At 35.6% G+C, this 12855-nt stretch overlaps 1 protein-coding gene across 3 annotated transcripts in view; it reads right to left on the bottom strand.

Annotated features, from left to right (window-relative positions):
• Window positions 1-12855, bottom strand: part of LOC150100462 (integrin alpha-PS2-like) — a 511813-nt gene that overhangs the window by 412339 nt on the left and 86619 nt on the right. For all 3 annotated transcript variants that reach the window (XR_016549302.1, XM_090403279.1, XM_090403280.1), the window contains exon 6: window positions 10851-10899. Coding sequence is in view for 2 of the 3 variants with exons in the window: in XM_090403279.1 (XP_090259405.1) it covers window positions 10851-10899 (49 nt within the window). In the remaining variant the exon portion in view is untranslated. The remainder of the gene's footprint in view (window positions 1-10850; window positions 10900-12855) is intronic.

The following is a 12855-nucleotide window of genomic DNA, read 5'->3' as shown; positions in this document are numbered from 1 at the left end:
AATAATACTAATGAGTGCAAGATTGTAGAGAGGTAACAAAGACAAAAGAAACTGCTGAACTAGTGAGTGATCATTATATCTTCACTTTGATCATCATCAAAGTGAAGATATTATGACAAAGGTAAGAGAGGAGAAAGACTAGTGTGAAAAAGCGGTTGATGAATTGGAGGTATATCGCAGAATCTGAATGCAAATACATCTGAAGGACTAGATGGGATTATCTAAATTATACATGTTTTTGGTCATAAAATGTTACAAAATATAAGACTTATTGTTAAACTGACCATGCTACCTACAGCCGGTAGGCAATATTGTATGAACATGCGTTCATACAATATTGCCTACCGGCTGCGCTAGTAACTGACTAGCTTTCTCAAGGCTTGCACAGTACAAAAAAATGGTTTAAGAATACAAAAAATGTTAGTACCTGTTAGGTAGCTAAGGTAAAACGTTCGCGTGACATTTCTACTCAGTATCATGAACACGCGTTACATGCAAACGCATAATATGATTATTCGCGTACTGTAGTTCTGTTGAACTGAGGGAATTTTTTTTGTACTGTGCAAGCCTTGAGAAAGCTAGTCAGTTACTAGTGAAACTGGTAGGCAATACTGTACGAACATACGTACAAATTAAAAATCTATGGTTCAGTTTAACAATAAGTCTTATATTTTGTGACTAGATGGAATATTGGCTCACATTTTAAGATAATGTGCAGAGGAACTGGCAATGCCTTTGACTTAGTCTGTTTAATTTAAGTCTCAGCTCTGGCAAAGTCCCAAGGGAGTGCCTTGCATAAAGGAGGATCTAAGTCTGTGGCAGCAAATTATAGACCAATCAGTATTTCAGGAGTGGTGGTAAAAGTAATGGAAAAATTGGTCAAAAAGAGAATTCAGTAATGGATGGATAAGAACGTGATACTCTATGATGGGGCAGTATCAGAGTATCACGTAGAGTATCATAGAGTATCACATCATCATCATCTATTATCTTTTTATAATAGGGTGACAGCTGAGTTGGCTAAAGGGAATGCCTACATGATGATACTGCTAAATTTTGCAAAGGTCTTTGATAGGATACCACATGGAACTCTATCACACAAGCTGCAACAAATGAGGATAGATATGAAACTGGTGATATAAATAAAAGAGTGGCTGATGAACAGATACCAAAAAGTAGTATATAGAGGAGCAGACTCCAGGAGGCAGGTGTCTCAAAAGTGGTGTGCCAGATCTGTGCTTGAATCACTGCTCTTTAATTTGTACATAAATGACATGGGAAATAATTTAAAGGGAGATATTCAGGTGTTTGCTGGTGATGCAAAGTTCAGAGGGTAACAATTAATGAAGGAGACGTAGAGAGCATTTTTGAAAATTATGGAGACAACTACCGTGTTTGAATAAAAACTTTAGTTTAATAATAACTAAAATCTACAATTCGACGTTTCGACCTTTATGTCAAGGTCATCTTCTGGAGCGTACAAATATACACAAGAAACAAGCTATACTACAATCAAACTGGTTTGTTAAAGACACTGACCAACCGCTACCACAATTGTTGGCATGACCTCTGGTGGGGAAAAAAAATAAAAAATAAAAAAATTATACATCAACGCTAGAGTCCTATTATTTGTGTTGTCTACTATATACATATATTAACATTATTCCAGCCAGTTGGAGTGGAATGGTTTCTAATACTAGCAGATTGGCTAGAGTCCTGACTTATCTTGAATCTTTCATATTAGGTTGGCTGAATGTGTGTCAATAGAGTATTTTATTGACAGTAAAACTTATTACTGTCAATAAAATACTCTATAAAACCACAACAAAAACGAATCTAGATTACAGTAAAACCATAGCCATCCCATACATTAAAGGGTTATCAGAAAAAATCAACAGAATCCTACAACATTATAACCTCAATACCACCCACTAAACTTAAAACCATATTCAGCTCCTCTAAGGATCCTCTCCTCCCATTAGCACATCCCGGAGTCTATTGCATCCGCTGCACCTGTAACTTACCGTACATTGGTGAAACAGGACGGACAATCCCTATACACAAGAAAGAACACATTAGACACATTAAATATAACGATTATGGTGAAGCAGGCCTCTCAGACCACGCACTTAACACCTTACACCAAATCAACTGGAAAAGCACCTGCTCCTTACACCACACAAAAACGTGGTACGAAAGAAAATTTAAGGAATCCTGCGAAATCCTGATAAACTACCCAAATATCAATAACAAAGATGGTATGAAAATTCCAAGGATCTGGATGGCACACATTCAGCCAACCTAATATGAAAGATTCAACATAAGTCAGGACTCTAGCCAATCCACTAGTATTAGAAACCATTCCACTCCAACTGGCTGGAATAATGTTAACATATGTATATAGTAGACAACACAAATAATAGGACTCTAGCGTTGATGTATAATTTTTTTTTTCCCACCAGAGGTCAGGCCAACAATTGTGGTAGCGGTTGGTCAGTGTCTTTAACGAACCAGTTTGATTGTAGTATAGCTTGTTTCTTGTGTATATTTGTATGCTCCAGAAGATGACCTTGACATAAAGGTCGAAACGTCGAATTGTAGATTTTAGTTATATTAAAGTTATATTTTAGTTATATTAAAGGGGTGGAAGGGGTGGTGAAGCGCAATACATAGCCTCTCCCACTCAAATGTCAACCTCACCTTCCCGTGGTCCATCCTGTTCTAAAAGTACAAACGAGGCACTGGCGACCGAGTATGGGCGGTATAATGCTGTTAGATCTGCCTGTCCAGAGGCGTTAGGTAGCAGCCCTACCACTGGACTTACCCAGCGACAGGTTAGTAACCTTCCCTGGCGAAATTCAAAATACTTTCAAGTTTCATGCAAAGAAAAGCCGGACGGACTGTCAGGGAAAAGACCACAACCCAGGAAACGGTAAACGAAATTGGAAAAAGGAACACATAATGAAGATTGCAACATGGAATGTGAGAAGCATTGCACACAAAGAAGAAGAACTTGATAAACAACTAAACCAAGCTAACATAAAGATATGTATAGTAACAGAAACAAAGAAAAAACAAAAAGGTACAAAAGAAACAAACAACTATATACAAATCTACAGTGGGGTAAAAAAAGAAGAAAGAGCAAAAGCAGGTATAATGATTATGGTACATAAATCCCTAAAGAACAATATTGTATATTACAACTATTTGAATGAAAGATTAATAGAAATTAGACTCAAGACATTAAGAGGCCACATAACAATAATTGGTGCATATGCACCAGAAGAGGGAAAAGAAGAAGACAGTAATATATTTTATAAAGAATTACAGAATGCCATAGATAAAACAAACAAAACTGACTATTTACTGCTAGCAGGAGATTTAAATGCCAGAATAGGAAACAAAAAATACAAAACAAACATAGGTAAATTTGGCGAAGATACATGTAATCAAAATGGTCGCAGATTGCGCGATTTTGTCATTTATAATAATATGAGAATAATGAATTCAATGTTTAAACACAAGGAAATACATAAACATACTTGGTCAGTCAGAGGATACAAATCAGTAATTGACTACATTATCACAAATTTTAAATTAGTGGAGTTAATTTTAGACATAAGAGCATATCGAGGCTTTGAATTAAACTCTGATCATTATATGGTATCAGCAAAAATTTGTTTTAAACCAAAGTGGCTAAAAACACATAGAATTGAAAATTCTTACCAGCCGAGCTACAAAATTTCTTCATTACAGGATCCTCAAGTTAGACTACAATATCAAAAATGCACAAACTTAAAAACAGAAACCACACACGAATCAAGTGACATAGAAGATGAATGGGAAAATTTGAAACAAATTCTCATAAAAGCAGCAACAGAAACCTTAGGAATAAAGCACAAATGGATTAGAAAAAGAGGACTACGAGACTGGAACAAAGAAATAGAAAATATAATAAAAACCAAAAAGGACAGTTACCAGAAATGGCTAAATTCCAAAACAATAGAAGCAGAAATAGAGTATAAAAGAAATAGTGCAATTGCAAAACGAGAAGTAAGGAAAAAACATAGAGAAAGATGGAACAATTTCGTAACAGAACTAGAAAAGGATTTATTTAAGCCACAACCCAAAACCTATAAAGTAATAAAATACATGAATAAAGAAATAAAAGAAAAGATAAAAATACAAACAATAGATTTAGAAAAATGGGTGACCTATTTCCAAAATCTCTGGACAGATGAGAACAATGAATTAAAATTTTATAAGACAAAGAATGACCTAATAGAAAATATCACAATGTTAGAACTGAAAATTATAATAAAGAAGATGAATAATAGGAAAACGCCAGGAGAAGACAATATAAATATAGAACTATACAAAAATGCTGGTGAAAAATTTAATGAAAGACTTTTGAAATTTTTTAATATGGTTTGGATATCTGGAAAAACCCCTAACTCTTGGAAAAAAGCACTGGTCATCCCAATCTATAAAAAAGGAAATAAAGACAATTGCAATAATTATAGGGGAATTAGCCTGCTGAATACAGGATATAAAATATATGCAGGAATATTAAAAGAGAAACTAAGCAGCATTGTAGAAAACAAATTACTAGAAGAACAAAATGGCTTCCGAAAAGGCCGATCCTGCATAGATCCAATTTTTACTTTAAAATTATTAATAGAAAAGAGAATAGAATTTCAAAAAGAAACACATGTGGCGTTTATTGATTATGAAAAAGCATTTGACAAAATTAGTCGACAAAAACTGTTTAAAATATTAACCAATTTAAACATACCAAACCAACTTTTACAATCTATTCAAGAAATATATACAGGAAATAAAATAGCAGTTAAATTAGAACACACCTTAGAATGGAAAGATATATCAAGAGGAGTACGACAAGGATGTACCCTCTCACCTCTGCTTTTCAATATATATATAAATGAAATATTAACAATCTGGAAACAGCATAACCCATTTGGTATACAAATGACCCCGCAAATGAAGATAGATACACTACTATTTGCAGATGATCAAATAGTATTAGCTACATCAGAAGATGACTTACAAAGATCATTAAAATCATTAAATGATATCTCAAAGCAATATAATATGACAATATCCAAAGAAAAAACAAAAATAATGGCATTCTAAGGAGAAAACCCAATAAGAAGTAAAATAGTGATAGATAATACAATACTAGAACAAGTAAACACTTTCAGATACTTGGGATGTGATCTATCATACGAAGAAGAAAAAGACAGACACTAAAATATCAAACTTTGTCAAAGTAAATGGCATAATAAATAGTATATTTAAGCCATTCCTGGTACAAAAACACACTAGAATCAGACTATATAATGTCTTGTCAAAACTAACTCTACTATACGGAAGCAAAACATGGACCATGAAAAGGAAAGATGAAAAACGAATTCAAACAGCAGAAATGAAGTCCTCAGAAAAACAGCTGGATATACCAAGTGGGACCACAAAACAAATGAAGAAATCTTACAATCACTAAAAATCAAACCAATTAATTACTACATAAGACAGTATAAACAAAAATGGCTAGAACATTTAAATCGAATGGACAACAGCAGACTACCAAAAATATTATACAGATACAAAATAAGTGGAAAAAGAAGAATCGGAAGACCAAGAAAGAGATGGCATGAGACCGGAACAGGCCACATGGCCTATATTCCATGATAGGAAGAAGAAGAAGTTATATTAAACTAAAGTTTTTATTCAAAACACGGTAGTTGTCTCCATAATTTTCAAAAATGCATTCGGATCACCATGCAAGCCTAAAAGAAAAGAGATGTAGAGAGTTTGCAGGATAATTTGAATAGGCTGTCAGTATGGGGCAAAACATAAGGAAGGGATGTTCATTTAATGTGGAAAAGTGTAAAGTTATACATTTTGTAATACACAGATTACAAGCTGTATGCTACACTGAGGGAACTGTACTCCAGGAAATTGATGAAGCTAGGGATTTGGGGCTAGCAGTACAAACAGGGGGAATCCACTGGAAAGTTCAGATAAACACCTAGAAAAAAATTATATTATAACAACTGGTATAACCACAAGAAAGAACATACTAGTAGCAGAGTTATGAAGGTAACTTATGTTATTAAGTCTCGTATGTTCTTTCTTGTGGTTATATCAGTTGCTTTAATATCATTTTTGTTCTAGGTGTTTATCTGAACTTTCCAGACCCCCCCCACAATAGAGAGTTGAAGTTTAGAGGGCACATTGCTAATGATAGAGAGGATTCAGAGGCAAGTGACCAAGATAGTGAGAGGTCTCTGGAATGCTCCCTATGAGGGAGCATTCCCATTCATCTGTCCAAAGTACCAATCTATTTAAATCCTCAAATAGTAAAATCATCACATCAGAACTGTCATTACTGATTCTTTCTCTCCCCTGCCCAATATAGCACTCAGTGAAATTATATTCTCTGTTCATCAAAATATTGGTCCCCACTATAACTTATTGGCTTCAATCAGCCAATTGCTGGCTGCTTGGTTGGCTGCTCTCCAACCAACAGGCTACAGGTTCAAATCTCACCATGGGTTTAGATGTTTGTGATAGTCTTTAAATGGGAGATGAATTTCATTGGCTGGTGTGAGACTACTGTCCCATATTGAAGGGTATGAAATGGCACGAAAAAGTTCAGTTCCATATCTCTAGAACAAGGTTTCTGGACTATAAAATAAAATTAAAATACAAAAAATATATAAAATTAATAAAAATAGAAAAAAAAATTCTTTGCCCACCCATGGTACAAATAGTGTACTACAAGTTAATACAAAAAACTTTTGTGGGTGGGTGGGAGCTACATAAAAAAAGAATAATAAATAAATCAGATAAAAAAAATCCCTATATCTAAGCTGGAAATGGATTATCTATCCCCTCAATATCGATAGTGGTTTGTTATGCATTATACTATCAAGTGCTTTTGCAAAATCTTAAAGCCACCATATAAGCCCGCTCATCTACCCAAATACAGTTCTCTAAAAAATGTAAGTTATTACTGAAACAAGACTGCCCATTAATAAATCAGTCCTGCCATCTATAATACATTCCTATTTTCTCTGATCTAATTTTTTTTTTTAATTTGATATTCTACCATTATCAGCCTGTTCATATGAATGGCCAGTTTTGTACTGCTAGTTAATACTGGCTTATGTAATCTAAGAAAGAATTTTAATTACCATGCTTCAGTTTGTGTTCTTTTGAATATTTATTTTCCTCTTTCATATATCATATATAGTGATTCCAGGAAAGCAGGTAAGTAGGGGAACATAGAGAGAAAGGGTTAGAGGAGAGAGAGAGTGAGGGGTGCAGGTGAGCAATCAAGGAGCAGAGTGGTAAGAGGCATGATGTATGGAGACTCGATGATCCGTGGTGTGCAAGATAGGATGCCAGAGGAGTGTTTGCCTGGAAAAATGATAGAAAGTGTGGCTATGGAAATTAAACGGGGTGAAAGGGTGGATGAGATGATTGTGATGGTGGGCACGAATGACTTGAGGCAGTGTAAATCAGGTGGCAAGAGATCTGAGATTCAAGCTTGAAGTTATACAAAAGAAAACACAGCGAGGAAAGATTAGTGTGTGTGTGTGTGTGTGTGTGTGTGTTACCCAGGAATGATAATGACTAGCTGAGCAGAAGAGCAGTAATAATAATAATGAATAGCATAATAGCCAGAATGTGTCAGAAGAGAGGATTGGAATATGTGAATGCCTGGAGAGCATCTGAGGACAGAAAGGAACTGTATGAGAGAGACCATTTGCATTTGAATGAGGAAGGACATAGGCATCTGGAGAGATTGCTGTTTTCTGAACAAGTCGGTGTGTCAATGCAGAGAAACTAGAATTCCCAGGATGGATGGTAGCAGGGGTGGCCTCGTGTGGGAATGGGTGCTTGGGAGAAGGGGGACAATATCAGGTAACAATGAGTCCAGTGGAGTCTGGAGGAGATAATGATAGGTATAGAAGTAGTGACATTTTTATGCTTTATACTAATGCCAGGAGTATCCAGAAAAAAGGAGATGAATTGGTGGAGTTGATAGCATCAGCCTAGCCAAAGATTATTGGGATCGCTGAGACATGGTTGACGGAAGATTATATAATAACAGGAATAGAAGTAGCAGGTACAGCGTTTTTTAGCAGGATAGGAAAAATGCAGTGATGAAGTACTGCTTATGATAAGTGATGACTAATGTCCCCTAACAGTTGGGGCTTTGGAAGGCAGTGACACTAATGGTTTTGAAAACATATGGTGTGAGGTAGAGATGGGCAAGACAGGATATTTAGTGGGGGCGTTGCTACAAGCCAAGGAGCACAGAGGGTCGGGAGCAGGAGATGTTTAGGCAGTTGAGCTTGGCAAGTGCAAGAAGAATGATTGTTATGTGAGATTTTAAGTACAGCTACAGCAATATAAGTTGGATAGACGAAAATGCATGTAGTAATAAGGGAATGAATTTCTAGAATTCTTGAGGGACAAATGTCTCAAGCAACATGTAATAAAGGGAACAAGAGGTTCAAGAGTTTTGGATTTGGTCATAGCATCAGAAGAGCTGATCATAAGTGAGATGACATATCTCCCCCCAGCTGAAGAGAGTGACCATGTGGTTTTGACTTGGAAGATGAACAGACATGCAGGGGTACCAAAGAAAAGGGAATGTATGTGGAATTATAAGGCAGGTGATTATAATAGTCTTAGATATCAACTTGGGGCAGTTCCATGGAGGGAGGAATTGGAAGGCTAGGATATCATTAGTGCTTGGGAAATTGTGAAGGAATATTTGTTAGCAGCAATAGTAAACTGTATTCCATAAGTGAAGAAGAGGACACAATTTGGTGTAAAGTGGATGACAAACAATATCAAACAGGAAAAAGAGGTTATGGAAGAGTTATAAGGAGAGGGATGGAGAGCAGATGCATGAAGAATATAAGACTCAGGCCAGGAGAGTGATTAGTATGGTAAGGAAGGCAAAACTGGAATATGAAAAGAGATTGACACTAAGATCCAAAGAAAATCCTAGGGAATTTTTTTTAGCTCTGTGGCCAGTAGAAGAAGAAATTATTGTGGAAGAATGACATTGTGAGATGGGAATAATGGGAATAGAGTGACTGACGCAGAGGACATAGCGGAGTTGTTCAATGAACACTTTATTGGAATATTTCATCCTGGAGAAGTAAGTTTTCATACTAGAGGGATAGGTCTGGTTTGAGGTTTAGAAGTGCAAGAGAAGAGTGTGTTCCAAACACTCAGTACTCTGGATGTCAGTAAAGCTGTGGGACTGGATGGTTCACCACGGGTTTTGAAAGAACGTGCTGAAGAACTGACAGTTCTGGTGACTGGGCTTTTTAATGAAAGTCTGGCTACAGGAAAGGTACCCAAGGAATGGAAGGAAGGTATGATAGTGCCATTGCATAAGGGGGTGCAGACTAGATGTGTCTAATTATAGGTCAGTTTGTGTTTCATCAGTTAAGATCTTTGAGAAATTTGGGAGGGACCGTGTACAGCGTTGGACAGATATGAGGGTAATGTTATTTGTGAGAGTCAACATGGATTTGTTAAGTCCATGTTGACTTTAGTCTTTTGTTAAGACTAAAATTTGTTAAGTCTTGCTTTAGTAATATCATTGCCTTTTATAATCAAGTGACAAGAGCAGTTGATGAGGGAAAGGCATATACTGCCATTTTTTTGGATTTTGCAAAGGCATCTGACAGGGTGCCACATGATAAGCTGATATTTAAGTTGCAGCACATGGGTTTAGATGTCAGGGTAGTCAACTGGATTCAGGATTAGCTGTCTAATAGGTATTATCAGAGAGTTGTGTATGGTGGGACAATATCAAGGAGGCAGAAGGTTACAAGTGGGATCCCATAGGGATCAGTACTGGGACCTGTATTTTTTAACCTTTATGCCAATGACATTGTCTATGGATTGCAGGGGAATATTCAGTTGTTTGCAGATGATGTGAAGCTGGGAAGGGTTATTAGTAATAATGCAGATGTGGCAGCCCTGCAAGAGGATTTCAATAAACTAGACAGATGGGCAAATGAATGGGGATTTCGGTTTAATGCAGCAAAATATAAAGTCTTGGGATACATTGATTGGAGACAGCATACTCAACTGGAGAAAGCAGGGGAGAAAAGAGATCTGGGATTGATGATTGATAGAAAATGAAAATTTAGGGAACATATTGCAAAAGTGGTGAGGGTAACCCAGAGGATTGCTGCAATAGTGAGAAGGACGCTGACCCACAGAGATAAGAGTTATTGTTCCATTGCATAAGACCCTGATGAGACCACACTTAGACTACTGTTCTCAAATTTGGTCTCCAGGATTTGAAGGCAATAAATTAACTTGGAAAGGGTACAGAGGCAGATAACAAATATGGTTTCGGGATTGTACAATGTTAGCTATGAGGATCGGCTGAGGGAATGTGGACTGCAGAGTTTGGTATATAGAAGGAGGTGATATGATTGGGACTTTTAAACAGTTGAGAGGTAGTTACAGGGTTGACACTGGGGAGTTCTTTTGCTTTGTGGAACAGTGGGAAGGAGCAATGACAAGTGGCCTTCCCTGGAGTTACAAAAGGAAGCTGTGAGCAAGAATGGTAAGGAGTGGCTTCTTTGCATGGAGAGTGGTTGAACCATGGAATGCACTGTCTGATAGTGGTGAGAGCAAGAACAGTCAATGAGTTCAAGGAGTGGTATGATGGACCGTGTTTTCTAGGAAGGACCTCCCACGATAAGTCTTTTGACTCCATGGAGATCTGAATAATAATATCATATACAAGTCGAATGATTATTTTAATTGAGACATTTATTTACCTTGCCAATACCAGCTTCCTACTGCTCCAATAAATAGTCTTCTTCCATCCTGAAAGACAAAATTCATATGCTTTTTTAGCTGATAATGAATACATTTTTTTCACTTGAAAATAGCACTGAATCAGGTTTAAAAAAAGTGAGAGATTGTAATAAATATTTGGAAATATGTGATATGTACATAATACTTGCTCTCTCTCTTGTGTGTTAAATTAGAAGAAATTTATAGCATTAACTTTAAGGCTGTAAAATGGCTTCTAATTTAACATAGGACACGCTGATGATGCTAAATTGCAAATGGAACATGACAAAAGGTAATATAGAGATCCTACAGGATAACTTGGATAGACTGTGGGTGTGGCAAAGGATAATATAATGGTTGATAAGTTTAGTGTGTTATAAAAAAGATTAAGCTCTGTATGACACTTTAAGAAGAAAAGATCAGCTGTATATAATAATGATGAGATGGTACTACAAGAATGAGGTAGGTACATGGAAATTATGATGAATACAGAATTCAAGTTCATTAAGCATAATATAGAAACAGGAAGAAAGTGAAATAGCATAATGATCACTTGGATGATGAAAAATAGTAACAAGTAGGAATACGGAAGTCACTGTCCTTTATTAGTCGTTAATAAGACCAAATCTAGCTCCTTTGCTCAAATGTGAATTGTGTAAGGCTCTTTGGGATGAGGAAATAGTCAAAAGAATTCAGAAGCTGTAACCAAGATAGTGATAAATCTATAGAATACTTCTCTTCTTATAAATCTGAAGATTTGTTGTTTACAGAATTGGTTCATTACTCCCACCTGTGAAAAGTAGTAAAGTTATTGCACATAACTCCAATGGATGGACCAAATATTTTTTCTATTTTTTTTTATTAATTTTATGTATTTTTATTTATTTTTACATAACCTAGGAGTCCTGTTCTAGAGACCAAACATGGAATTTTGACTTTAAACTTCCAATAAACAGCACAGTGGTCTCACAGTGGGCAATGAAATTCATCTCTGGCTGATATGGAAAAAGACAAAAAAATGTAAGTTATGCAGAGGATTTTAAAGGACAAATGCAGAAGAAATATTTCACATATGTAGCAGGAGGGAAAAGAATAACAGGACATCTCTGAAAGTTGAGTACTGGTGAGGACTAGATTTTATGCTTGGAGAGTGATGAACAAGGATAAAGTGCTAACAGAGGTAGCTGTTATAATTGTTTATAACAGCTACCTCTTATATATTATAACAGCTACACACGATTATAATCAATGAGTTTCAGGAAAGTATGATTAGACGTTATGCAAATAATTAGGGCAGACTTCTTACAGTTAGCAGTGGCACTTCACTGAGATTCCTAAATAATAATAATAATAATATTTAAATTATTTAAGGAAAAACAATGGGAGAAAAAATTAAATACTGGCATACAGTATTAACTGAATTTTTTTTTTTTTTTTTACTGTTAAGAATTCCAGGTGAATTTAAAAAAAAAAATCTAATAAGAATTTTCTTCACTAATATAATATATAACATAGATTCCTGAACAATGAAGATTCACATCTAGAACAAGTTTTCACATCTGGACTACTTCAAAGATTTGACTGACTTGGATTTTAAAATGATAAAGAAACATTGGAAAATATGTTACAATGTAGGTAAAAGCTTTCATGACCTACCTTGTAACATAAAAAGTAATATTAGGATATGTAGAATACTATCTGTAAAGCTTGGTTGTTGAGAAGTTTAGGATTAGATACTAAGGTAAATTTTCAAAAAAAAAAAAAGGCAAAACTGAAGAAAGAACAAGAATTCTTTCCTGAAATTTGTACGGTGAGAAAGAATATGCAGAGAAGATACTTTAAAGCATGAAAAATGAGAATACATCTAGAGAAGATGGCAAGTGTAATGAATTATGAGTCAAGAGCCATATTAACCACCACTATATTTTATACTGCATCACAAATAAGTGCATAAATAATGCATCACCCATGGTAAGTCTTTTAACT

The sequence above is a fragment of the Typopeltis vanoorti genome, chromosome 13 (assembly GCF_054136105.1).
Source record: "Typopeltis vanoorti isolate ZY-2024b chromosome 13, IOZ_Tvanoo_1.0, whole genome shotgun sequence".
NCBI lineage: Eukaryota > Metazoa > Arthropoda > Arachnida > Uropygi > Thelyphonidae > Typopeltis > Typopeltis vanoorti.
Note: the sequence above shows the minus strand (reverse complement) of the source record. Positions and strands in the feature narration are given on the sequence as shown.